A 24,684-nucleotide genomic window follows, 5' to 3' on the forward strand; every position below is an offset into this window, starting at 1 on the left:
GAGGAGGAGAAGTAGATGGTGCAGTGCACCGGCCCAGGGTCGACGGCCGACGGACTCTACGATCGTTATGTCATTCATGCTCTTACGCATGCACCTAAACCACTCGCTACGAGCGTAGCGTTCGCGCGGCTTTGTACAACACGAGTATAGAAAGCGTACGAGTAGGTACTGTTACACGTGGCTAGTCCCGATGACGAATTACGAATGATCAACAGTCTTTTCTTTTTTTTTTTTTCTTCCCTTTTGAACGCGCCAACAATCTCGAGACTACACGATAAGCATCGGATCGATATATCTATATACAGATACATATGCGTATATATATAATACATATATATATATATATACATGGTATGTCATATGATCGTATGATTCTGAAATATTTTTATATTCGAAGAATAATCAAAATGATACTTTTACATTATCTCGTTCGATATGCGTCGATGATGTCGAAGGTAAAATATAACTTTGCTAATTATTATCAGATAATCATTGTTTCGAATCGATCGATTGAGAAAAAAATTATTGCTCGGATCTATTCTATCTATCTGTCTATATATATATATATATATATATATATATATATATATATATATATATATATATATATATATATATATATATAAAAGAAACAGAGAGAATAAAGTGAAAAAGAGGCAAAGAAAAAAAGAAACTCAGATAGAACTTAATTGAATGAAGTAAAATATTCTGTTTGCAAAAGCGGTAGACATTGGCGTGAGCGCACAAAGAGAGAGAGAGAGAGAGAGAGAGAGAGAGAGAGAGATCGTTTCGCGGGTCATCGTCCGCGGAAACGGAAAGCCACCTCGCAAAAGTGCTCTCGTATCGAGGAAGGCAGCAGGCGAAGGGGTGGGGTCAGGCTCAGTGAACTCCTCTCTGCTTTGAGTCATTTCGAGCGTCCCTTTTCTTTTTATTCTTCTCCCTTCTCCTTCTTTCTTTTGCTGCTTCGACACGCGGCATGCAAATTATCCTCTCGCACGAGACCCCTTCTTTATTCTTTAACCGCATACATATATACACGTAGACGCATATGGTAAGTCTACAATGTTCCAACCGAGTATATGATTCATATGTTTCCACGAGATACTTATACTTCACGATGAATTTCCCCTCTCCCTCCCCTCCCCCCCCGGAACTAACTCCCATAAACGATAAAACGTAATCCATTGATATTCCATCCATATAATCGAGGGATAGAAGAGGAGAAGGAAAAAGGGAAGAAAAAGAAAAAAGACTTTGACCATTAATTTACGTCACGGTAGATTTTCATAAAAAGAAAAATTAAAAGGAAAAAATAAAAATTAGTTCGAACAACTTTAGTTGATAAAGAGTTGTTTCTTGATTATTATATCGTAATAATATCGTTTAATGCGATATATCCTCCTCGTTGAAAATTTCTTCGTTCGAAATTAAAAGAAATTTAAAACTACTATTAACGGAGTACTAAAACTCGAGTTCGTTGGATCGCAATTAAATTTCTACGCTTCTCTAATTTCCCTGAAAGCTAAACTTTTTCAAGTATGCTCACTCTAACTCGGGAAAATATGAAAAAGGTGGTGGACAAGGGGACGCGCGGGAAAGGAGGAAGTAGAAAGAAATTTCTATTTTCATCGTCATAACGTTTTAATGCCTGCGACGTGCAATAGGGATCTATACATGTAACAAAGTAACGAACCTATCAAGATCAATAAATACATATATATATATATATATATACATATATATATATATATATATATATATATATATATATCTATGTATAAATAGAAATCATTGGTAAAAGAAAAAAGAAAACAAAAAATAGAAAAAGGAAAAATATATCCATTTAACGATAATACCTCTAGGATATTTTAATAAATTATTTTTAAATAAATGAAAGGCAAATGATCCAGAAATAAAATGTTAGAACCGGTGCGGTTGATCGTTGTGATCGGCATATCGGGGAATCTGGGAAAGCACTATATTCAATCTTATGGCGGAAAGAGTATAATCGTCGTCGTTCGGTGCGATTCCCTTGCATCTCTAACCTCTTCCTGTTCGAGTTCAAGGACACGTGGATCTCGATCGAGAGAGGAGACAAAAGGAGCGAGCAGGAGGTATCCGTGGAAGGAGTTGCAAGGATGTGTAAGGGCAGCCGGGAGCGTTACACCTAGGTAGGGCATTGCACCGGTGCGACGTGCCGTGGAAGTCTTTGCCCGCTGCAAAGACTGCAAACTGCGAGCTGCATTCGCGTAGCCGCGTGCAGTGACCCGCCCTACCGTTAGGACGGCCCCGAGGATGCCTCCTCCTCCTCCTCCTCCTTCTTCTTCTTCTTCTTCTTCTTCTTCTTCTTCTTCTTCTTCTTCTCCTCTTTCTCCTCTTCCCTCCTTCCCCTCGCCATTCTCTTCTTCTTCTTCTTCTTCTGCTTCTGCTACTTCTGCTACTTCTTCTTCGTCTTTCTTCACTCTTTCTCCACCCATTCTCTCTTTTCTTTCTTCCATCTACTCCTTTAATTCTCACCCTTCTTACTTTAAGAACACGTACTACCTACCGCGGAAGCGAAAAGTCCTCGTCTCAAGTCGTACAGAAATAATAAAATGAAAGAAACTATTACTACAACTACTACTATTACTACTACTACTACTACTACTACTACTACTACTACTACTAGTATTTGTAGTATTTGAAACGTTTGTTACTATTTACGAGAATCATTAGCTCAAATTCGATTCGATATTTCAATAAAGTTTCGAGGATTCTATGTTCCGAATTCTAGAAAAAGAAGAAGAAGAAGAATAAGAAGGATGTTAAAACCTTATTCATAGTTCCTTTTAATAATTCGTAATTATTTAACAAAGATAATTGTTCGTGTATATGTTTGAAACGTACGTGTGTGCGTATATGTATGTGTGTATGCTTGGAACGTCTACGAAGAAGTAAAAAAAGGAAAAAGTAAAAGAAAGTCGAACGGTCGATCGATCGATTGAACGATCGATCGATCGATTTTCACAGATCGCAATTCGTCCGTCGTGTTTTCAACACTTCGACGAGGCTCGCAGGTGCCGAAAGGAGGGGCAGAACAAGCAGAAGGAAGAAAGGAGGTGGTTGATGATGATGACGATGAGGAGGAGGAAGAAGAGAAGGAGGAGGAGGAGGAGGAGGAGGAGGTCAGTGACCGTTTGGCGAGCTGGTAGGGGTCGGCGCACTCCCAAGATCGGCGCGTGTGCACGTGCGTGCACGTCAGTGCAAACGCGCAGCGGTGCACTCGCTGCACTCCCACGTCGCTATGCAGTCCCGTAACATTCGCGGAAGCCGCCAGCTCTCTCCCCATCATCACACCACCACCTCCTCCTCCTCCTCCTCCTCCTCCATCTATCTCCCTCTTCTCATTTTCCTCTTCTTCTCTTCTCTTCTCTTCTCTTCTCTTCTCTTCTCTTCTCTTCTCTTCTCTTCTCTTTTCTTTTCTTCGCCGTGCCGACGACCGAGACTTCTCGCGCGTAAGACTCGCCTCGAAAACGATTCGTGGACCGATTTTGACTTAGCAACCACTCGCTGCTACACCCGTGACCGACCTTCCTCACGCGGCAAACTTCCTCTCACCGTACTTCTCTCTCTCTCTCTCTCTCTCTCTCTCTCTCTCTCTCTCTCTCTCTATCTATCTATCTATCTATCTATCTATATATTTATCTATCTATCTATCTATCTATTTATCTCTATCTCTCTCTTTTAGAAATCCTATCAAAGTATCTCAACGTACGTCAGTCGTACCATCGAACATTTTTACTCGTTAGATTATTTCAAATGAAAAATAATGCCAGCCTATCTGAAAGGAATAACGTTTATAGATCTATCGATCGATTGATCGATCGATCGTTCGTTATTAAAGTCTTCGTTTGAAAAAAGAAAAAGAAAAGAATAGGTAAAAAATAATGGAAAAAAAAAAAAAGAAAAAAAAAAAATAAATAAATAAAAGAATAATAAAAACGAAGAGAGGGGCTTCGTCATAATTGTGTATGGTTGAATCAATTTTTTCTACTTTGTATCGGTGTCAGTGTGCCAATTGGCCAATTTTATAATCGGTGAATTGAGTAAGTCCGATTGCGTAAAAAATCATTAATCCTTCGAAGATTGGTATCTTCACCTCTCTCTTTCTTTCTTTCTTTCTTCCTTCCTCTCTCTCTCTCTCTCTCTCTCTCTCTCTCTCTCTCTCTCTCTCTCTCTCTCTCTCTCTCTCTCTCTGTTTCTATCATTCTCGTTAATTTAATCGTCTCTGGGTCAACGCTCCGAAGACGTCGTCTCGCTCAGCGTCCATTGTCTCCGTTGGTTGAACGCTCAAGGACTGCACACTTCGTTCAATGCTTCTCGCGGTTCTTGGGATCGATGACCGTGACTTCAGAATCTCTCTCTCTCTCTCTCTCTCTCTCTCTCTCTCTCTCTCTCTCGCTGTCTATTTCTCTAGCTTCCTACTTCTTCTCCCACCCCTTAGTTACACTTAATAGCGCGTTTTCCTACTTCGCCCGTACAACGAGAAACTGTTGGATGTTGCGAGAAAGGAAAAGAAAAATAAAAAAAAAAAAAAAAGAAAAAGAAGTAGAAGAAGAAAAAGAAGGGAGGGGGTAGATGGCGGGGGGAGGGGGGGAGAGAAAAAGCTTACTCGTGAAATTGGCCGTGAATGAAGATTTTTCAAGGACAACGCGTACGATCCGTCGTACATAGGTCCAAGCTTCCTCGCTAAGTAAGGTCGTTCGGCCTTACTCTTCGCCGAATCGCAAGGTCGTCTTTCAAGACAAGACGAGAACGTACTTCCGCCACCTCTTCGAGGTCATTCCCTCTTTTTAACGATTCATCCTTCGAGGTATGCCTTTTTTTTCTTCCTCTTTTCCTCTTTTTTTCTTTGTTTTTTTTCTGTTTTTTTTTCTGTGTTTTTTTTTTTGTTTTTTTTTTTTTTTGTTTCTTATCTCACCTCCATCTCATCAGTTATACACCTATATACTACCTGTCTCTTATAATTTTTTACGTGGCCTTAATAATCACCTCCTCTTATGCATATTGATATATGCATAATTATACGATATAAATCATAATGCATTAATTTTAGAATTAACGAGTATGATTTTAATAATCTTGTTGAAAAGGTTAATAAGATATTAAGATATTTAGTAAATGATTTTTAAGATAGAAAAAAAAAAACATGCCTGACCAATTGAGATTTATTACTCGTTCCCCGTGACCAATCGTCTCTTAAACCTTTTTCCCTTTAGACCTATACCTTTCTACCTTTATCTTTTCTAACACAAGTTATGCCTACGTAAAATACCAGAACGTAACGAGTCCTTTATTATTTTTCTGATTACGTAGAAATTTTTTGAATAGTACTAAAACGACCTCACAAATGCTACCCAATTCGTTAAGGTTTTTATAACAGCAAGATGGGTTAAGCCTTGGTTTACCGCTAATTTTAAATGAGATGGAACGATCTTTCCATCCATCATTTCTATATCATATTTTTCTTTTTGACAATGATTGATAAAGAAAAATTTTTTAATTCTTCGATCTTTCATTATTATTATCATCCTAGAATCTGCATTCTAGTTTAATTAAAAGATACTATAAATATTTCCTTTCTCTCTCTCTCTCTCTCTCTCTCTCTCTCTCTCTCTCTCTCTCTCTCTCTCTCTCTCTCTCTCTCTCTCTCTCTCTCTCTCTTCTATCGTACACGTAAATATTTATAGTTAAAAGAATTACAAGACGAATCTCTTACACGCTCAATAGAATAGAATGATACCTTTTGAACTCGCATTAGGAAAATCAGATTAGGGACTCTCATAAAATTTTCTCGATACAATCGTACAAATAACATTCTTGGTTGAACGAATTCGATAATCGCGTCTCATTCGCACGTGGTTTTTCTAAATGATTTTTCTTTCCATTCTTTCCTTTCTTTCTATCTTCTTCTTCGAAGCATAGTGTCCTTCTTGAAATTCTAATAATAGGTCAAATATAAATCACATTGGGGTATTATAAATCACGAAGGAGACATTTACGGAGAAAAGTTACTTATCGATAACACAGGAGGACGATTCGAAAGCGTTTGTTTTTTAAATCTCATTGGACGGGAGCAAATAAACGAAAACTAATCGCATTGAAACCGCTGTGCCGAACAATGCCATGGCGTAATAATCGCATTAGGATTGTAAAAATTTTTGAACAGGTCCCTCCTTCCTTGCCCTCTCACCATTCCCTTTTGCTTTTCTTATTCCCTCTGTCAATTATTTCCACTTCGACATTAGAAAAGAATAGTAATAACTAACCGTGAGTGTCTAACGAAAGCTCGTACGATTTTTCACGGGTTTCTGGACTGTGCCAAATATGCTACTACCTATACATAAGAAAGAAAGAGAGAGAGAGAAAGAGAGAACAAATTCTCTATGATTCCTTGCGTTTTCTCGATGGTAGAACCGTTAAGTGATCCCTCTCTCTTTCTCTCTCTCTCTTTCTCTCTCTTTCTCTTTGGAAAGTAGAGTTCAGTAACAATTTAGTTTCGATCGGCAACTTTTCGAAATAATAATAATAATAATAATAATAATAATAATAATAATAACAAAGTAATAATAATAATAAATAAATTATCACGAGATATTCCGATATATTCTTATCCCCATCATCAGAGTCCGTCCGTCCGTCCGTCCGTCGATCGTTCCCTGTAAGAAACCTAAGGGAGAGTTCAGAGATACATATTATAATATACTTCGTATAGACGAGACCGCATCGTTTCTCCTTGTTTTTCTTCGATTAATCGAGATTGAAAAAAGCGGTTTGCCGCGGTCGTCGCGCGAATAACCGGTAAGTAGTAGTAGTAGTAGTAGTAGTAGTAGTAGTAGTAGTAGTAGTAGTAGTAGTAGTAGTAGTCGAAGTACTCGCTATAAACGACTTGCACCTCAAGAAGTAGCAATGCGAAACAGGACAGCTCGGGGCCGCGGCTAGTGGCACACCATCTTTCTCTATCTCTCTCTCTCTTTCTCTACCTCTCTCTATCTCTCTCTCTCTCTCTCTCTCTCTCTCTCTCTCTCTCTCTCTCTCTCTCTCTCTCTGTCTCTGTTCTCTGCTCTCGTTCTCCTTCGCCTTGTCTCGTCCCACGAAAGATCTATTTCTCTCTCCTCGGCCTTTTACCATCCTCGCTCGATTCAGGGTCGTACGGACGATCAAGTTCAACGCCAACGACGATGCACCGCAGTACTCCTCTCTTCTCCGCCCTTGTCCTTACTATCGTATTTATCCTTCGGCCCACGTTCGAGCTCCCATTTTTATCGGCCTCGACCTACGTTAAAATCAATTTTCTTTTGTGCGCTCTCCTTTTTATTTTCATTCGTATAACTACCATAAACGTGACCTTTAATTCGAATCGTTAAAATCATTCGGAATATTATATGTGTTTTGTATGTTAAAAAGAAAAAAAAAAAAGAAAGTAAGAAGGAGAAAAGTACTTTTGACTTATGCCCTTGAACAAAATGATTCTATTGTGATCGTTTAAAGAAAGAGAGAGAGAGAGAGAGAGAGAGAGAGGAATTGACAGGATTATTTCTTAAGATCCTTTATATTCTTCTTCCTTTTTTTCTTTTTTTTTTTTTTTTTTTTTTTTTTGTTCGGCTATAGTAAAACCTTTTCTCCTCAGGTAAGAAAATAGAAATATCTATTATCTAATTACGAGCGAAAAGATAGATAGATGTTTGTCATAAATTGATTTAACAGAAGGTACTTGTAAGTTTCGACAAATATTTGTGAATAAGTATCTATATGTACTACATATATATATATATATATTTTTTTTTTTCTTTTATCTTTTCTTTTTTAATTTTAGTTAAAGAAAAAGAAAAAGAAAAGAAAACGATCATCATTGTTCATAATTGAAGTGACTACGTTTTGTTTTATTTTACTTTCTTTTTTTGTTAAATCTCACAATTGCATATAAAAGTAATGAATCTTTCGAATAAAGGTCATTAATATTTATATATGTATGTGTGTATATATATATATATATTTTTTTTTTTTTAAATTTTAACGTAATCGTTACGAGAGACGAAAAAGAAGAAAGAATATTAGAAATATTTAATATATTCTAAAAACGCGATTTGGATTCATGTAAGATCCACATTGTATCACGCAAGCGCACGCTCGTACACATATTTAAAAGAAAAAAAGGAAGAAAAAAAAACCAAAAAAAAAAAAAAAAACAAAAAAAGAATAAGAATGCTGAATAATTCGAGAGTGATTTACTAGCCACGCAAAACCGTTCACGCGTGCCGAGTATGAAGAGTTTGAGAAATAGGTGTAGAACGGTTTTGCAGGTCGCGGCGTAAGTCGTCCATCGAGGGCATAACGAGAGGAGGATCAAGAAGGGTGGGGATAGAAAAGAAAAGAAAGAGAGAGAGAGAGAGAGAGAGGCACCAGAAGAGAAATTACTTTTTCCATTTTTCTTTCGCGGCACTGCTCTAACAATTTCCATAAGCGAGTCGCGCGCTTCTTTTTATTCCACCGTGTATTTCCTTCCTTCTTTTCATTTTTCATAGTTCTCAACTCATACAAACACGGGATTATCCATGATCCATTTTAAGTGGGGATCGTATAATAAACAATCATCAGATTACATACTATTAACTCGTATTAATTCAAATAACGATCGTACAGATTATATACGCATGCGCATACGCACACAAATACACGTTCATGCAATTATTAAAGAAATTCTAATTTTCTATTATATTAGATATTGATTTTTATCGACGTCAAGGTAAAAACATTTTAATCCTAATGATTAAATTTACATACAATGTATTTTAACGCGTTAATGATTCTTTTTCTTTTTTTTTTTTTTCTTTTTTTTTTTTTTTCTTCTTTTTTTTTTTTTTTAACTCATTTCTCCCGTTTTCTAAAGAATTTAAGAAAAATTTATAATCAGACGATTTCTAGGAACAGTTTTGATAAAGGAAGTTGTCGGGTTCTTTCGTTCGAAGGGGTCATCGAGGGGTCACTGCTGGTTCTTATTAAGAAAAAGAAAGATAGAGAGAGAGAGAGAGAGAGAGAGATCGGGGCAGGATGGTAAAAGAGAGACGGAAGCAAAGAGGAAGAAAGAGGAGAAAGGAACCAGTGGTGGGCGTTTTCTAAACGAGTGCAGCTGCTCGTTGTTGTCCTCGTCGTCGTCTTCTTCAGGGTACTGCACGCGTACTCAAATGCACGTTGCATGCTCGGCCAACGCAACTCTTTGCTTTTTGTTGGGCGAACCACGTACATACATACATACATACATACATACATACATACGTACGTACATACATACATGCATGCATACATACATATATACATACATACTTACATACTTACTTATGTAGATCGTATCTCGGTTACGAAGGAAAACTACGAGTCACGGATTTGTGTCAACGACGCGCATCTGTTTTCGGGACTACGAAACTTTCTTAGCCCGGAGTTACATAAGACATAAAAAGGAATCGTTCTGAAATCGAGAGCATTCATCGAGTGATTCGAGGTGAAATCGATTGAGTGGGAGTTCTCTACTGACACGATTTCTCCTTCTCTTCGATTTATGTAAGATGAGGATAGATTGATCGATCGATCTATCTATCTATCTATTCCTTCATCGTTGCATAATATCATCTTGCCTTTGTTAAAGTTAAAATATTTCAATAATCGTGAGACACATACATACAGAGAGACGCGCACACAGTTATATCAATAGTAACAGGAAGAAGGATCTCGTAGTTGTGTAGTGGCTCTTGGCTACTACTTGCCAGTGGTCGAGGATACTGATGCTGCTGCTGCTGATGATGATGGTGATGATGACAACGACAAGGATGATAATGATGATGATGATGATGATGATGATGATTATTATTATTATGGTGGTGATGGTGATGATGTTGCAGGTTCAGTGACATCACGCACGCATGTGCGTGACGCGGTGTGCGCACCGTTATACCCATAGCCTGCCCCATAGCACCTACTGCGGAAGCAGAGCCATATAAGCGTCCGTCGTGAGTACACACGCACGAGTACTATCTAATGTTGGACAATATTTAATTCAATTAAATATTCTCTTATGATTGAATATTATTTATTATTTTACATATGAATGAGGAAACAATGATTATTGACGATAACAAAAGATAATGTATTACGATGATATCAGAAATTTTCTATTAAAATTTTGGATCAAACGTTACGAAAGAAGCATTGGTAAATACGTGTCCGATGATAATCAGAACCAAGATCAGTTAGCATTTTATAAAGGTAAAGAAGGAACAAAAAAAAAAAAAAGAAGAAGAAGAAGAAACGATCAGCAACCGGTCGGTCGCTGCTTCAGTGCCAAGGACGGAACTAGACAATGAAACGTTCGTTGCTGGGAAGTAACCAACGGGTTTCATATAATAATTTCCTACTGCTATCATTTAACATTTTTATCGTTCCAACGTGTATCAAGATGTTACATCCAAAATTATAGCCTTAATGACGAACAACGAATTTTACGTGTGAAAAATATCAAAGGTGTTATAATATAGAAATATTTCTTCAATTTGATTATTCATATTAACCAAGTATAATACTTAACTGTTATATAATAGGTAGATCTGTCCATAAAGTATCAGTCATCTAACATCGACTCATCAAGAATAAGATTTAACGTCGTAAAACGGACGACGAATGTATCCATTTATATTCTACGAGAGATAGATAGAGACAGAGAGAGACAGAGAGAGACAGAGAAAGAGAGAGAGAGAGAGAGAGAGAGAGAGGGATAGAGGGCGGCGGGGGGGTGGACATTAAGCTTGGCATAAATTACCTTGACTCGCATAAATTTCCAGAAACTTTATTACTTTACACGTTTTGTCATTGATTAAACGCTGCTGTATTATCTCGCACGTTCATTATAATAATAATAATAATAATAATAATTATTATTATTATTATTATATTCAAGCAAATTAAAAAGGAAACGGAAGTTCATGTTTCTTTGTAAATGGTATAGAATATATATATATATATATATACTCTCTTAGAAGGTCGATGTTCGTCAAACGATTAAATATAAATGTCACGCGATGACTGAAAATCTATAGGGTTATATACCTATACGTTTAGCATATAAACCGTCGTTTATCGTTCAGGTTGTTAGCCGATTTCAAGGAAAAAGATAGACGGAAGATGACCTCCAACGTCGAGCATTATGCTCGAGGTCCGTTCGAGAGTTCGCGGTAACTTACGTACCGATCGAACGATATGTATGGTAGGGGAAAAAGAAAAAGGAGAGTCTAAAGAATCCGTCTTCTGTCGAGATACGTTACAATTTGATTCGCTTTATTCGATCGTAAAATGGCTTTTGTTCTATCGGGATATAAACTTCGATCTCATTTCGCGCAGTGTCTAATATGGAATAGTACTCAAGAAGGAGAAACAAAAGAGAAAGAGAAAGAGAGAGAGAGAGAGAGAGAGAGAGGACAACGGAAGTCGATCGGCGTAGTACTCGTAATGGGGCAGCCATAAAATCATGAAAATAAGTTATCGCCTCAATGATGATAATGATGATTGTAGAGATGAGAGAGAGAGAGAAAGAGAAAGAGATGTAATATAGCACAAATCACGGAGAAAGTATAATACGAGTTTATGCGTTTATGAGGCAATAAATGGTTCAGAAGAAAGAAAAAGAAATATACATATATATATATATATATATATATATATATATATATATATATATATATATATATATATATATATATACGAGAAAAGAAAAAAAAAGAAAAGAAAAAAAACCTCTTTCATCCTTTCCAAGTTCAGAGAAGAAGTAAATGCCAGAAGTTCGGCCAGACGGCTCATGTTGTAGTGAGGGCGACGAGATCGGCCTCGAAGGGCAAAAGGGTTTGCCTAGGCCAACGTGGAAGGGTTTAACGTCCCACTCCAGATCCGTCTCGCTTTCGAATTATTACCAACGCCGCTATTACCATCGAGGCAACGTTTACGAGGATTCGGTTTTTCTTTCTTTCTTGTTTTTTTTTTTCTTTCTCTTTTTTGCCGAAAAATATCGAATATCCTTTTCGTTTCCACGAAATCCTCAGGATATTCCAATCGACGGAAAGAACTTCCGGTTGTGGAACCGAGAGAGAGAGAGAGAGAGAGATAGAGAGAGAGAGAGAGAGAGAGTGTGTAGGGAAGTTTCTCATTATTAGCACGACTATCGTCGAATTTCAGTCATGTAAGCAAAGGCACGAGGAGATTTCTCATGGTTCACGAGGACATTGGCCATATCGCAAATCAATGAACGTTTTTTCTTCTTTTTTTTCTCTTTTTTTTTTTTTTTTATTTTTTTTTTTTCTTTCTTTCTTTCGTTTTTCGTTCTTACCGCGTGAAAACGCGTAAAACTAGAAATGTCCGTCAGGTTCGATGAACTCCGGTGGCGCGTGGCAATCAATTTTTTTTATCGTTTGCGAAAATCTTAAAAAAGGGAGAGGAAGAGGGGAGAGGGTGAAGGGAAGGAGAGAGGAGAAGGTGGAAGGAGGCCAGCAGAGGCGATGGTACGCGCGACCGGAGACCTCGTTCGCTTGAAAAAGGATTGAGAAAGATCGAGATGGACGATGTCGTTCTTGTGCGTACGATATAAGAGCAAGGATTGAGAAAAAAGGATGGAAAGGAAAAAAAAAGTGGAATGGAAAAGTCGAATTTTTTGTTTTAAATAACAAGAAATATATACATACTTTCGGTGCCGAAGCTTTGCAGTTGCGAAGGAGATGGGAGAGGCGGGGAAGTTAGGAAATGATTGCGGTCCGGCTGATCGGAGGGTGAGGAGGACGAGCCCTTGAGGGACCGAAAAGAAAAGATACGAGGAAAAGGAGGATGAGGATAGTCGTACGAGAATCCGAGAGAGAAAGATCATGCGAGATAGAGAAAGAGAGAGATATACAGAGATATAAAGAGAGAAAGAGAGAGAGAGAGAGAGAGAGAGAGAGAGAGAGAAAGAAAGAGAGAGAGAGAGAGAGAGAGAGAGAGAGACGGAAAGCGACGGCGCGACGGTCGAGTCGCGCGTTGGCTCGAGCGAGAGGGCACATGGCCTTGGCCGCCGCTGCGGGGTAATTCAGTCAAGGTTTCGGCCGATGAACTTCCTCCCGATGGGAGGAAGAAGGAGAAGCCCGCCGGCCGGTCGACGTCTCGGCGCGTCGCTAGTGGAGGGGAGGAAGGGGCCGGCTCCGTCCAATAGCGTATCCGCGCGGCCCAACGAGCCGACCTGCGATTGGCTCGACCGGGGCCCGAGTTCGCGCGAGCGCACTCACGCTACCTCGCTTGTCAGTGACCTCCAGCATTGAAAATACGATGAACTCTCGTCGGCCGTGTCTCTCTCTCTCTCTCTCTCTCTCTCTCTTTCTCTCTGTGTCCCTCTGCCGTTCGTATATCTGTGTGTATTATTACTATTACTGGTACCACTACCATCACCAATACCACCACTACCATCGTCACAGCCCACTACTCGGCTAGCTCTTGTATTATTATTATTACTACTACTAGCGTGACGTACTAGGTAGTAGTAGTCAGGGCGTAGACATTGTAGATGCTCCTCGGGCTGGCACGCAGGCAAGCGAGCACATCAATTCCTCCCCACCAACTCGGTACAACACAAACACAGACAAAGAGAAAGAGCATGAGAGAGAGAGAGAGAGAGAGAGAGAGAGAGAGAGAGACATTCAACACAGCAGACGGCTGTACAACGACGTAAACGACACGACTACGACGAAAGCTCTCGTCGGGCAAGGGCTGCAGGTATCCAGCACTCGGCAGCAGCGCCGAACTCGAGTCAGAGCAACGCGAACCTCCCTCGAGCGAAGACTTACTTTCACTCTCTCTTCTGCTCCGTCTCGTAACGGCAGTGGAACGCCGGTTTCGCGCGTTTGTGTCTGCGGCAGAGCCGCGCGCGTTCCTCCTCTACTCTATAAGCCTACGGCTTGTACCCTCGGCTCGGAACAGATCGCACCTGCCTTTCGAGCTAGCACCAACGTTCTCGCGATCATCATGAGCTTACCTCGATAGAGTCATGCGCTCTTCTATGTCGCCGTCGTTGTCGTCGTCGTCGTTGTCGTCGTCGTCGTCGTCGTCGCCGTCGTCGCCGTCGTCATCGTCGTCGTCGGTGTCGTCGTCGCCGTTGTCGTCGTCACCGTCATCATCATGGTCGTTCTCGTTATCGTGTCCAGTGCATCGTAAACCACTAATACAATTATAGGAAAACGGGATTAAAAAAAAAAAAAATAATAATAAAAAGATAAAGTATAAGAAAGAAGAAAGAAAATAGATAAGGTGACAGTGAAGAGGGACAAAAGTGCAGACGAATATTCTATGTAACTTCGTCACAGTGTATAGTGCTATAGGTGACAAAGTGAACTGAATCGTGAAAAATATGGATTAGATATATATATATATATAGATATAGATATACATATATATATATGGATATATATATATGTAGATATATACATATATATATATTAGATGAATAGATAGATTGATAGACAAATAGTTTTTTCTTCGATTCGACAAAAGATGATACTTACGGCAGACAGTAGCATTCAAGGGGCTTTAGCGACACCACCGGAGTCACCGATCTCCGCATCATCAAGAGCTTCGAGTGTCTCGCGTATGTCCTGCGTATCACAGGGCATGTCGAGTCCCTATCACGTTGCTCAGTTGCCTCATCGTCTCAGTCCTAACATGCCCACTATGGATTCAACCGTGTCCTCGGCTAAACCCGAGCCCGAATTAAATATAGGTACGATTGATCTATCAAATTTCCTTTTCCCTGTTAATTACGATCGATCGGTATCACCTTAATACAGTCAATAGAAGAAAAAGGGATCTATGCTTGGGAAAAAGTGCAGTGTCATTGTAGTTCCTACGAATTTCGCTTGTTCTTCCCTCTTACCCACTTCCACCCCCACCTTACCCTCCTCCCGCGTCTGATAACGCAGTGAAAGCGGAAAGTTGTAACGCGCCGATGCTGTAACTCGCTGCGAGAGAGGAGAAAGTGTTCTTCTTTCTCTCCCACCTTTCTCCGCGAGTCTCGCGCGCGTGCTCTTTCTCTCTCTCTCTTTCTTTCTTTCTTTCTGTTTCTCTTTCTTTCTCTTGTTCTTTCTGTCTGTTCGCGTTTCGTCTTTCTTTCGTTCTTCATCTCTTTATATGCATTATCGAAAGACACGTGAATCTTCAAAGACCATAGTTCGGGACTAATCGTATATATATCTTTTTTACTTTCAGAATTCGATGGAACCACAGTACTCTGTCGTGTTTGCGGTGACAAGGCCTCTGGTTTTCATTATGGCGTTCATTCCTGCGAGGGATGCAAAGTAAGTTATATTTTTTTTTCCTTTTCTTTTTTTCTTTCTTTTCTTTTTTCTTCCTCACGATTTACAAGAGTTCATATTCTCGTGTTTCATATGCCGACGAAGCGAACGACGGTTCGATATTTGATTTGATATATATATATATATATATATATATATATATATATATATATATATATATATATATATATATTTCATTTCCTCTTTTCTTTTTTCATTCGTTCAATTCTTTCATGACTCTACGTAATACGATCGACGGAATTTAAACTTTTGTATTTAGCTCGTGTATCGTATGTCTCTTATTTTATCGTCGCGTTGTTTCGCATATAAAAAGAACGTAGGAAGACATATTTGCTGACTACGGTAACGTGTCCGGGACATTCGAAAGTCCTTCGAAAAGTATCGAATTCGTCGCAAACGAATAGCCCAGGAAGCGTGAGCGATGTGTGAAAGAGTGAGAACCGTCCAAGGTCGCGGAGAGGTGTTATCGACCGAGAGGAACTCGGCCTTGGACACACGGAAATCGACGGATGTAGGTGGTACAACCGCGATCTCTCGAGGATGTACCATCTCTATGTATCTACCTTTTCTCTCTCTTTCCATCTCTCTTACTCCATCAGTCTCTTTTCTATATAAAACCGATCTCCGCCCTTGCTCGATCTTCCGTAATACCACGAAATGTATTGAATGATAAAACGACAAGTTCTCGTTTTACGTCCGGTCCGAAGGACAACGATGCTGTTCAGATACATACAATACAAGAGAATCTTATTGGTCATTCGCGATCGAATTCTTAGAGAGGGAGACGAGTCCAGCTTACTTCTATTCTGAGGGCAAATAATAACAAAGGCAACCACGGTTGGTGGTTACATAAGAAGGAAATCGAAAGAAAGATATTCGGCAAATTTTTAGGATGATCTGTTTCTCTCTCTCTCTCTCTCTCTCTCTCTCTCTCTCTCTCTCTCTCTCTTGCTCTCTCCCTCTCTCAGAAGAATCTTTCAGAGTTTTTGGAAAAACATGGCGAGAAGTAAGAGAAAGAAAAAGAAAGAGAAAGAGAGAGAGAGAGTGCAGGTAGTAGAGCCTTTCAGGTCCTTTCGAAGGGCTACCTTCGTAAGGAGTTCTTTGTGTCGGTGGTTTGCGTGTGGCTTCGTTTCTCGGAACTGTTACATCGAAAGATGTAAAATAAAAGAGAGAAAAAGAGAGGATAAGATTCGTTGTTTTCATAAAAAATTCAAGGCATTTCCCAAAGTCAACAACAAAATTTGTCGCAATCTTTAAGCTCGTCACGTTTAACAAATTCGTAATAAAGAGAGAAGGTACGAAGGCTAAAGATTCTCCTCGTGGACTGATCTGTAGTAAAAAGTGTGGGGGTAGAGAGTTCTAATGGAGGGTGGGGAGAGGACCGTGGTTAGGGGTAAAGGAGAGGTAGGAAGAGGAAGAGTAGGAGGAGGAGGTAACTGCTAGGACTCGCAAAATCGTTTCGCATAGCCTCCGAGTGCCCCAGCAGCAGCAGCAACACAACCACCACCACCACAACAGTCATAGTTACCGCCACCATCGACCGCTTTACCACCTCCAGGTTCGATGGTACTGACATGGAGGTGGTTGCCTCGCCAGGTGCCGCGTTTCACGATCGGTTCGGCTCTCGCAGATATGTTTCGACCATGGTACGGTTTGCTTCGAACATTTCTCTCCCTAATACGACGAACTTATATTATTTTTTTTTTCGACTTACCTGAATGAAAAAGGGAGGAGGATGGCTCAGTAGTAGTAAGTTTTCCACACAGGAATGATCGAGTTTAGCCGGTGAAAAATCTTCAAAAGCGGCTAGAAACCCTGCTGTTTGGTGGTACACGTCAAAGGGAGAAAGAGAGAAAAAGAGAGAGAGAGAGAGAGAAATCCGAGGAAAGAGAGAGTGACCAAGCAGCTTCCGAAAATTCTCGGAGAGATGATGATCGTTTCGACTAAGAAAAAAGAGAAAGTAGATACTTCCGAGATTCGATACAGGATAATCGACGAGACTCTTTGGAATGCATTTCTCAAAGAGTCCTTTCCTAACGTTCATAGTTGTTTTTTTTTCTCCTTCTCTTTTCTTTTTTTTTCTCTCTCTCTCCTCTACTAACGTGATAAATCACGATCGATCGAAAGGGGAATGGAAAAAATAAAAAAAAAAAAAAAAAAAATCGATCGACTTGGGCAAACAAAGGAAATCGATTTTTCATAATGACATTTGTCTAGATGGGTTTCATTAGCAGGCTGAATGAAAACGATAATGGTAGCGAAAGAAAGATAGAGATAGATGGATAGAGAAAAAGAAAGAGAGAGAAAAGATCGTTCGGTTCATTCGACACGCAGGAGGTTCATAGCTCGATCAACCGGTACATCATCACTACCGTATCTTTCTCTATCTCTCTTTCTTGTTCTCGAAGCGGTCGTGAGAAAAAAGGACTAGGCTGACCGGGTAGCCGGCCGATTGACTAGGTCAGTAACTTACGGGTAGAGGAGCGTAGGAGCGACGCGCAGGAGCGCCGTAGGAGGCGCTAAGCCAGCCACCGGACGGTGAATCTTTCCCCGAGTGTGACCTAGCCGCTAGCGGTAGAACGTGGTCCCCCACAGCAAACCGGTGGCGGAGAAGAGGGGTCCCGTGGAAAGGGAAGAGAACGCGGAAGAGCGTCCGAGAGAGAGAAAGAGAGAGAGAGAGATATCTTTGAGACTAGGTCGCTCGGTCGTACTACTGTTGCACTACTATTTCGCTGTATAACTACGACGAGTTTGCCATCTTGAAACTTTTCTCCTTCTATCTCTTTTCCTATCAGGTCATCTAGCTATCCAGCGAAAGCCCTGAAATTGTTAACGGTGACGAGGCCACGACCGAATGCCTCCACGTCGTTTTCTTCGATTTTCTTTTCTTCTTTTTCTTTCTTTCTCTCTTTCTTTCTTTTTTCCCCCCAAATTAAGACTTCTCCCCCCTACCTCTCTCATTTCAGATCGTCATTTCCGTTCTTAAAATTTGATCTCTCAAACAAAATGAACCAAACAAAAAGAGAGAGAGAGAGAGAGAAATCTATTTGTGTAGCTGGCTGCGACATAATAAAATTTCCATCGAAGCAAAATATAGTAGTCGCATACTGAAAACGTTATCGGTGACATTAAAATATATCTTTTAGGAGATTTGAGATTATAATAGATACTTTTTCAAATAGTGGATGTTCCCCTTTAAATCTTTTCGCGTGGAAGTGAAACGCGGTGGAATCGCTTACGGCCGCGCGTCCGACGATTTTTCCGGAGGGTTGAAAGCAGGCGAGCGGTGCATTAACCCTCCGGTCGTCGACCCCCGAGCCAGTTACGTCACGTGGCTTCTGCTCCCCCGCCAATGCTTCCCCTCCTTCTCCTCCTCCCCTTCTCCTCCTCCTCCCTCTCCTCCTTCCTCCTTACCCCCTCAAGCATCTCGTCCCCTCCGCCATCTCTCCATTTCTTTCGCTCCCTCTTTCTCCGCGAACACAGCGTCATTTTTGATGTCGTAACGAGTCGTGATCTCATTTTCATTTGATTGCGCGGGTATTTCGGTGCTCTCGCTTGAGGTTACTGACCCCGGTGCATCTACTTTAGAATCGGGTCAGTCGCTTATTATCGTGGTAGGTGTTCTAGCTCGCAGCACCACCACCATCACGGGTATTTCTCTCAGTCTCTCTCTCCCACTCTCTCTCTCTCTCTCTCTCTCTCTCTCTCTCTCTCTCTCTCTCTCTCTCTCTCTCTCTCTCTCTCTCTCTCTCTCTCTCTAATGCTCGATACCTAGAGATAACAGATAACTCTTGGTTATCCGGTCAACTCTAACGCGAACCAATGGTGGATTCAATAAAGATATGATTCGCGTTAGATGTTATTATATTTACAGAAAGGTGTTCATGTTCCATGCGACAAGAGAAAGTCTGATATTGGTAGACATTTAGATATCTTTTTCTAGACTTTCCAAATGCTCGAAGTTTATAGTGATACTGAGATCTTTCCGATCTAACGTCAGGATCATTGACGACGATACGACGACAATGATGACAATGATGTTGTTGTTGATGTTGATGATGATGATGATGATGATGATGATAATGGAAATATGGGTGGATTTTGAGTGGTGTAGGGCTGTACACCACTATCAGCTTCGAGAAAGAGAGTGAGAGGTGGGGTGCGGTGAGAAAGAGAGAGAGAAAGAAAGAAAGAGAGGTGGAGCGGGCGAACGACCGGGCGGGCAGGCAGGCGGGCAAGCGGGCGGGCGGTCGTGCGGGCAAACGAGCGAGCGGTTAATGCCCTCTGTGCACAAGTTCTGTGGCGGAGAGTGTCGCGAGCGGAGTGACGCGCGTGTGCGCATGCGCGCGAGTTACGTACGTCACCGTTACTCCGTTTGGTCTCTCTCTCTCTCTCTCTCTCTCTCTCTCTCTCAACTCTTCCCTTCCGAAAGCAACTTCTCCTCCATGCACCACCTCCAGTACCTCCTTGGAGAGTCGACTAGCTCTTTCTTTCTCTATCTCTATCTCTCTCTCTCTCTCTTTTCTTTCTCGAACCGTATCCCTACTCCTCGATATCGGTGCAGCAGCAGCAGCAGCAGCAGCAGCAGCAGGAGGAACGGCAGCAGTCGCGCGCTCCGGTCGTTGGCCCCGCAAGAGCACATCGTGCGTACGCGCGCGCACGCGCACGCGTTTGGGCGCGAGCGTAGCCGATGCACGTACTTACTTACTTACTTACTTACTTACTTACTAGCCGATGGCACGTATTATGCGCGCATAATGCGCGCACGTTGCCGCGGCGCCGCCGCCGTCACCGAGCGCGCGCTTCTTCGCCCTACACGTTCCTCCGCGTGTCCTCCAGCACGGTATTCCCTCGCGATTATCTCAACGCGATACGTCCTCTCTCTCTCTCTCTCTCTCTTTTTCTCTTTATCTCTCTTTCTCGTTTCTTTATACTCTCGAATGTTCGGTTTGACGATATATCCAGGACCACGCGAGTTAATTCTCCGATCATTTTAATCGAATCAATCGCGTTATTACAGTGTTGAGTGTGATTTTCTTGTACTGTTTGTTTCCACGTTTTGTTCTCTTTATTCCTTCTGTACTTTCTTTTTTCTTTCTTTCTTTCTTTCTTTCTTTCTTCGATCTTGCTTTCCTTTTTTGTGAGAACTTACTCGAAGAACGGTGAGTGAATTTTCCCTTTTTTTTTCCTTGTGTTTCTTTTTTCTTTTTTTTCTTTTTCTTTTATTATTGTTCGTTCGTAAGTTCGTTCGTTCGTTCGTTCATTTTTCCTTATTGGAAGATATCGTTTACGTCGTATACTATTAGAAGAGGAACATGGGACTTGGAATAATTTTTATCATCCTTGTACACGAGGGTACGTTATCAATACACTCATACTAATATGTTATAATCTTAGAATCAAAACGTATTTATGAAAGAATATCGTAACAATTTGATCTTAACACGTACGAGTGTTACAGATTGGATAGTTTTCATTGGACAAATAGAATATTATTATCGAACGTATGATTAATTATTAATTCGATCTTATCGGGATCAGTATTTGAACAACGTTAAATGATTTTATCGGATTAGATCGTCCGATTGTTATGACCTTTTTGATTAATCGTTATTGTTACATATAATACATATGTTTATAATCTTTCGAAGATAATCAGATACAGATAATAGTCTGGTTGTTATTTTGAAAAGATTTCGGTCAACGAAAATTTCGCCGATTATTCTAGTAATGACTATCGTCGTAAAGATAAAAGCAGCGCGGGAAGGTGCGAAAGGTGGTCGTCGGCCTCTCTCTGACCCGTCCGAGGGAGAATATACGGTTTAAGAGATCGATGCTCCGCGTTCTACCTCTCGCGACCTCTCTTCCACCTAGAACGAAGGGTTCAACGGGGGTTGCTGCCCTCGTCCGGGCAGCGAGCGCGCGCGCCCGCGCGTAACTTGGATTTTCGACTCTTCGGTGAGTCCATTCGTAGTATCGCCTTACGATCCAACGCAAACGAAATCACTTAGTCTCCGTTTATATGCCTTTTCTTTTTTTCTACAACGACAATATCACTATCGTCATAGAGGAATAAAATCGTGCAGCTCATTGATATTGAATCGATATTTTCTATCCTTTAATCGAGCAAAAATTGACAACGATGATGGTCTTAGAAGGAAAAAAAGAAAAAAGAAAAAAAAAAAGCAGACAAAAATGAGTCAGGGTTTACGTCACGCGCAATAAAAATTATTTCCCCTTCTTCTATCGACTCTGAATCACAGAAAGGAAGAAAAAGAGGGAGGAAAGTGGAAAGAAAAAAAAGGAATAAATCGTAATAAAAATTTGCTACGTATAATAGATAACAACGTGACAAAACGTTATTGCGTTTTTGAACCTTGACACGTGCCAACTAGCCTTATAAAGTCGTTTAGATAATACTTCGTACGAGATTATAAAAGAAATAATAGAGGACTATCGGTCCGTGTTAATTAATTTTTTCGAAACGATAGTTGGAGGGACGGGGGAGAGGTTTATTAATCGTCCGATTGAAAACGAACGAAATTAGTCATTGTTTATGAAGTTAGTTTGAATAGCCGTCCAATCAACGATCGAGAAAGAGATTTGTGGTAGAGTTAGAGTATTCCACGAGTAGAAGCCACTTTGGTTCATTGACTTGCGTGAAGCGCGAAGATGCAACGGTACATCGTTCTCTCTCTCTCTCTCTTTCTTTCTCTCTCTCTCTCTCTCGTGTCTTCGTCGTCGAAGTGAAGTTGAGGTAGGCGAGGTCGCGGTGTGCATGGCTGCTGACGTCACGAGAGAGTCACTCGCGAACGAGTCTAAGCGCGTATACGGGCGTGTGCATAACATGTCTTTTCTCGCTACTAGCGAAGCTTGCGTTCGCGCTTGCGCTTCTTCCGAGTTCGACGACGACGACAACGACGACGACGACGACGACGACGACGACGACGACGACGACGACGACGTCTACGCGCCGATAGTTACGTAAGCGAGGTCGTTGACCGATAGCCCGCCGGGAAATCCACCCGCCATGACCTACCTTCCTTCTTCGTCATCATGACGAGAACAACCGATCCTCCCTCTTCCATTTCCCCTTTTCCCTCCAAATCATTTTTCAGTTTGAAAACGCAAATTAAATTCTCTTTTCCTATTCTTTCCCAATTCGTTATATTTTGTTATACTATAAACGATATACGATAAAACGCTAATAAATAATCGATAATAGATAATATTATTTATAGATTCTACAATCTAATAAATTTCAAAAATTCTTTCTCTCATAGAAAAACTTACGATTATAAATATATATATATATATATATATATATATATATATATATATATATATCGACCCTATAAATTTTTATTAAGATTTATTTATTTCCTATCTCCCTTCAACTACCCATAACCCGGCACACGCGATCCCTTATCTATTCAAAATGGAAATTATATTACGCGAAATAAGAAAATATCTATGGATCTTTAACGGTTAACGGATGGATTATTTTCGAGTAATACTTTCTTTTCTCCATTTGGAGACAGTACTTTGACCGGAATCGGTATGGAATCGGAGTTATTAAGAGGGCTCAAGAGGGTTGTGAGCGAGTGAGCAGCAAGCGAGCGTACGTACGAACGAACAAGGGAGGGAGGGAGGCAGGGAGGGAGGACGAGGAGAAGGAGAGGAGGTGGGGAAAGAACCCGTTAGTAGAGCGTTCGGAAGGCGCGCGCAAACCTCCGTGCTCGTTGCTGCGAGAAAAGGAAGACAAATATCGTGGATCGCGAGTATATGTGTATGTGTATGTGTGTGTGTGAAACCGAGAGAGAGAGAGAGAGAGAGAGAGAGAGAGAGAGAGAGAGAGAGAGCCGAAGGAGCAAACGAGCGAACGAGCGAACGAACGAACGAACGAACGAACGAACGACGAGCGAGCGAGCGAGCGAGCGAGCAAGCAAAGGGGGACTCTCACTTTCACGCGGTGAACTGCGGGTGAACGTCCGGGAATTGGGTCAGAGGACCCCCACCCCGTCGCGCCAGAGGCAATGTGCCGAGGCTCTATGCTCTCTGTGCTAGAAAGAGCCAGTCTACAGCCAAGCCTCGATACAAACGGTCGCTTCTTTCTTCCGCCGAAAATCGCTCCTCGTTGTCGATGTGACAACGCACACCTTCCTTCGCGAAAATAATAAGACAATTCGTTTCTATATATATATATATATATAGATACGTACATATATATATATATATATATATATATATCAATGTGTACGAGTATATTCGGCCGAAAGATATTTTCCTTTTATTTTGTGATCGTGAGCTAGAGAAAAAGAGAGACAGAGAGAAATAGATAGATAGATTATATAGATAGAAAAAGATATAGAGAGTATATAGTATAGAGATATAATTTCGATTCGCGTTAGCGTATAAACGCGCGCGAGTACTATTCGCTAAGACGGCATAACACGCAGAAGAGTAGATTCGTATATTCGGGGTGAATTAATGGGGTGCCTGTGCGAGTGCGAGCTGGCCACCCCGCGCTCGGGGACCGATTGTTCCTCGGGGTCCTCCTCGGACAGCGACGGTCAAACTGACGAAGGTTTCGTTGGTGATTCGCAGGGATTCTTTCGCCGTAGCATCCAGCAGAAGATACAGTATCGACCCTGCACCAAGAATCAACAGTGCAGCATCCTGAGGATCAACAGGAATCGCTGCCAGTACTGCCGCCTGAAGAAGTGCATCGCAGTCGGCATGAGTCGCGATGGTGAGTTTTTATTTTTTTCATTATATCATTTTCTCTACTTTTTTCCTTTTCTTTCGTAAAACACTCTTTTAATAATAAAATCCGATCGATGAGAATAAGCGACGAGTAAAAAGGATTAAAATGTAGAGAGAGAGAGAGAGAGAGAGAGAGAGAGAGAGAGAGAGAGAGAGAACGTTCTATTCATTCTCCTCGAGTATGAAATGGAATTGCGCAAAGAACGAAAAAATTCGTGCGATTTTCCCGCGACCGATGCCGTTTCTTGAACGTACCTTTTAAAATTTAGATTGCCAGGTCATTGACCGTTTGCGTAACGCTGTTCCCCGTCACACAGCGCAGGGGTGTCGCAACGGGCGAAAGTGGCCGCTTCGCCTGTTCGAGAAAGCAGCGCCAGCACGATTATCCCGCGATTGGTGTAACGAGTTCGCTTTCTTTTTGAAATACTTGTGAAAGCTTCGACCCGCGCCTTCTTATTTCTTCCTTTTTCTTTTTTTTTTTTTTCTTTTTCTTTTTATTCCTTTCTTTCTT

The 24,684-nt window shown here is 41.0% G+C and overlaps 1 protein-coding gene across 5 annotated transcripts in view; it reads left to right on the forward strand.

The window, feature by feature from the left end:
• The window catches only part of LOC124431826 (nuclear hormone receptor E75-like), a 150,172-nt gene that overhangs the window by 116,571 nt on the left and 8,917 nt on the right, over window positions 1-24,684 (forward strand). For 4 of the 5 annotated variants that reach the window (XM_046980157.1, XM_046980153.1, XM_046980156.1 and 1 more), the window contains exons 2-3: window positions 15,301-15,389; window positions 24,015-24,159. In XM_046980157.1, coding sequence (XP_046836113.1) covers window positions 15,301-15,389; window positions 24,015-24,159 — 234 coding nt within the window. Of the gene's footprint in view, window positions 1-14,574; window positions 14,816-15,300; window positions 15,390-24,014; window positions 24,160-24,684 lie in introns of those variants that run through there. The other variant, XM_046980155.1, reaches the window with a different exon arrangement.

Source organism: Vespa crabro, chromosome 22 (assembly GCF_910589235.1).
Source record: "Vespa crabro chromosome 22, iyVesCrab1.2, whole genome shotgun sequence".
In the NCBI taxonomy this organism is placed as follows: domain Eukaryota; kingdom Metazoa; phylum Arthropoda; class Insecta; order Hymenoptera; family Vespidae; genus Vespa; species Vespa crabro.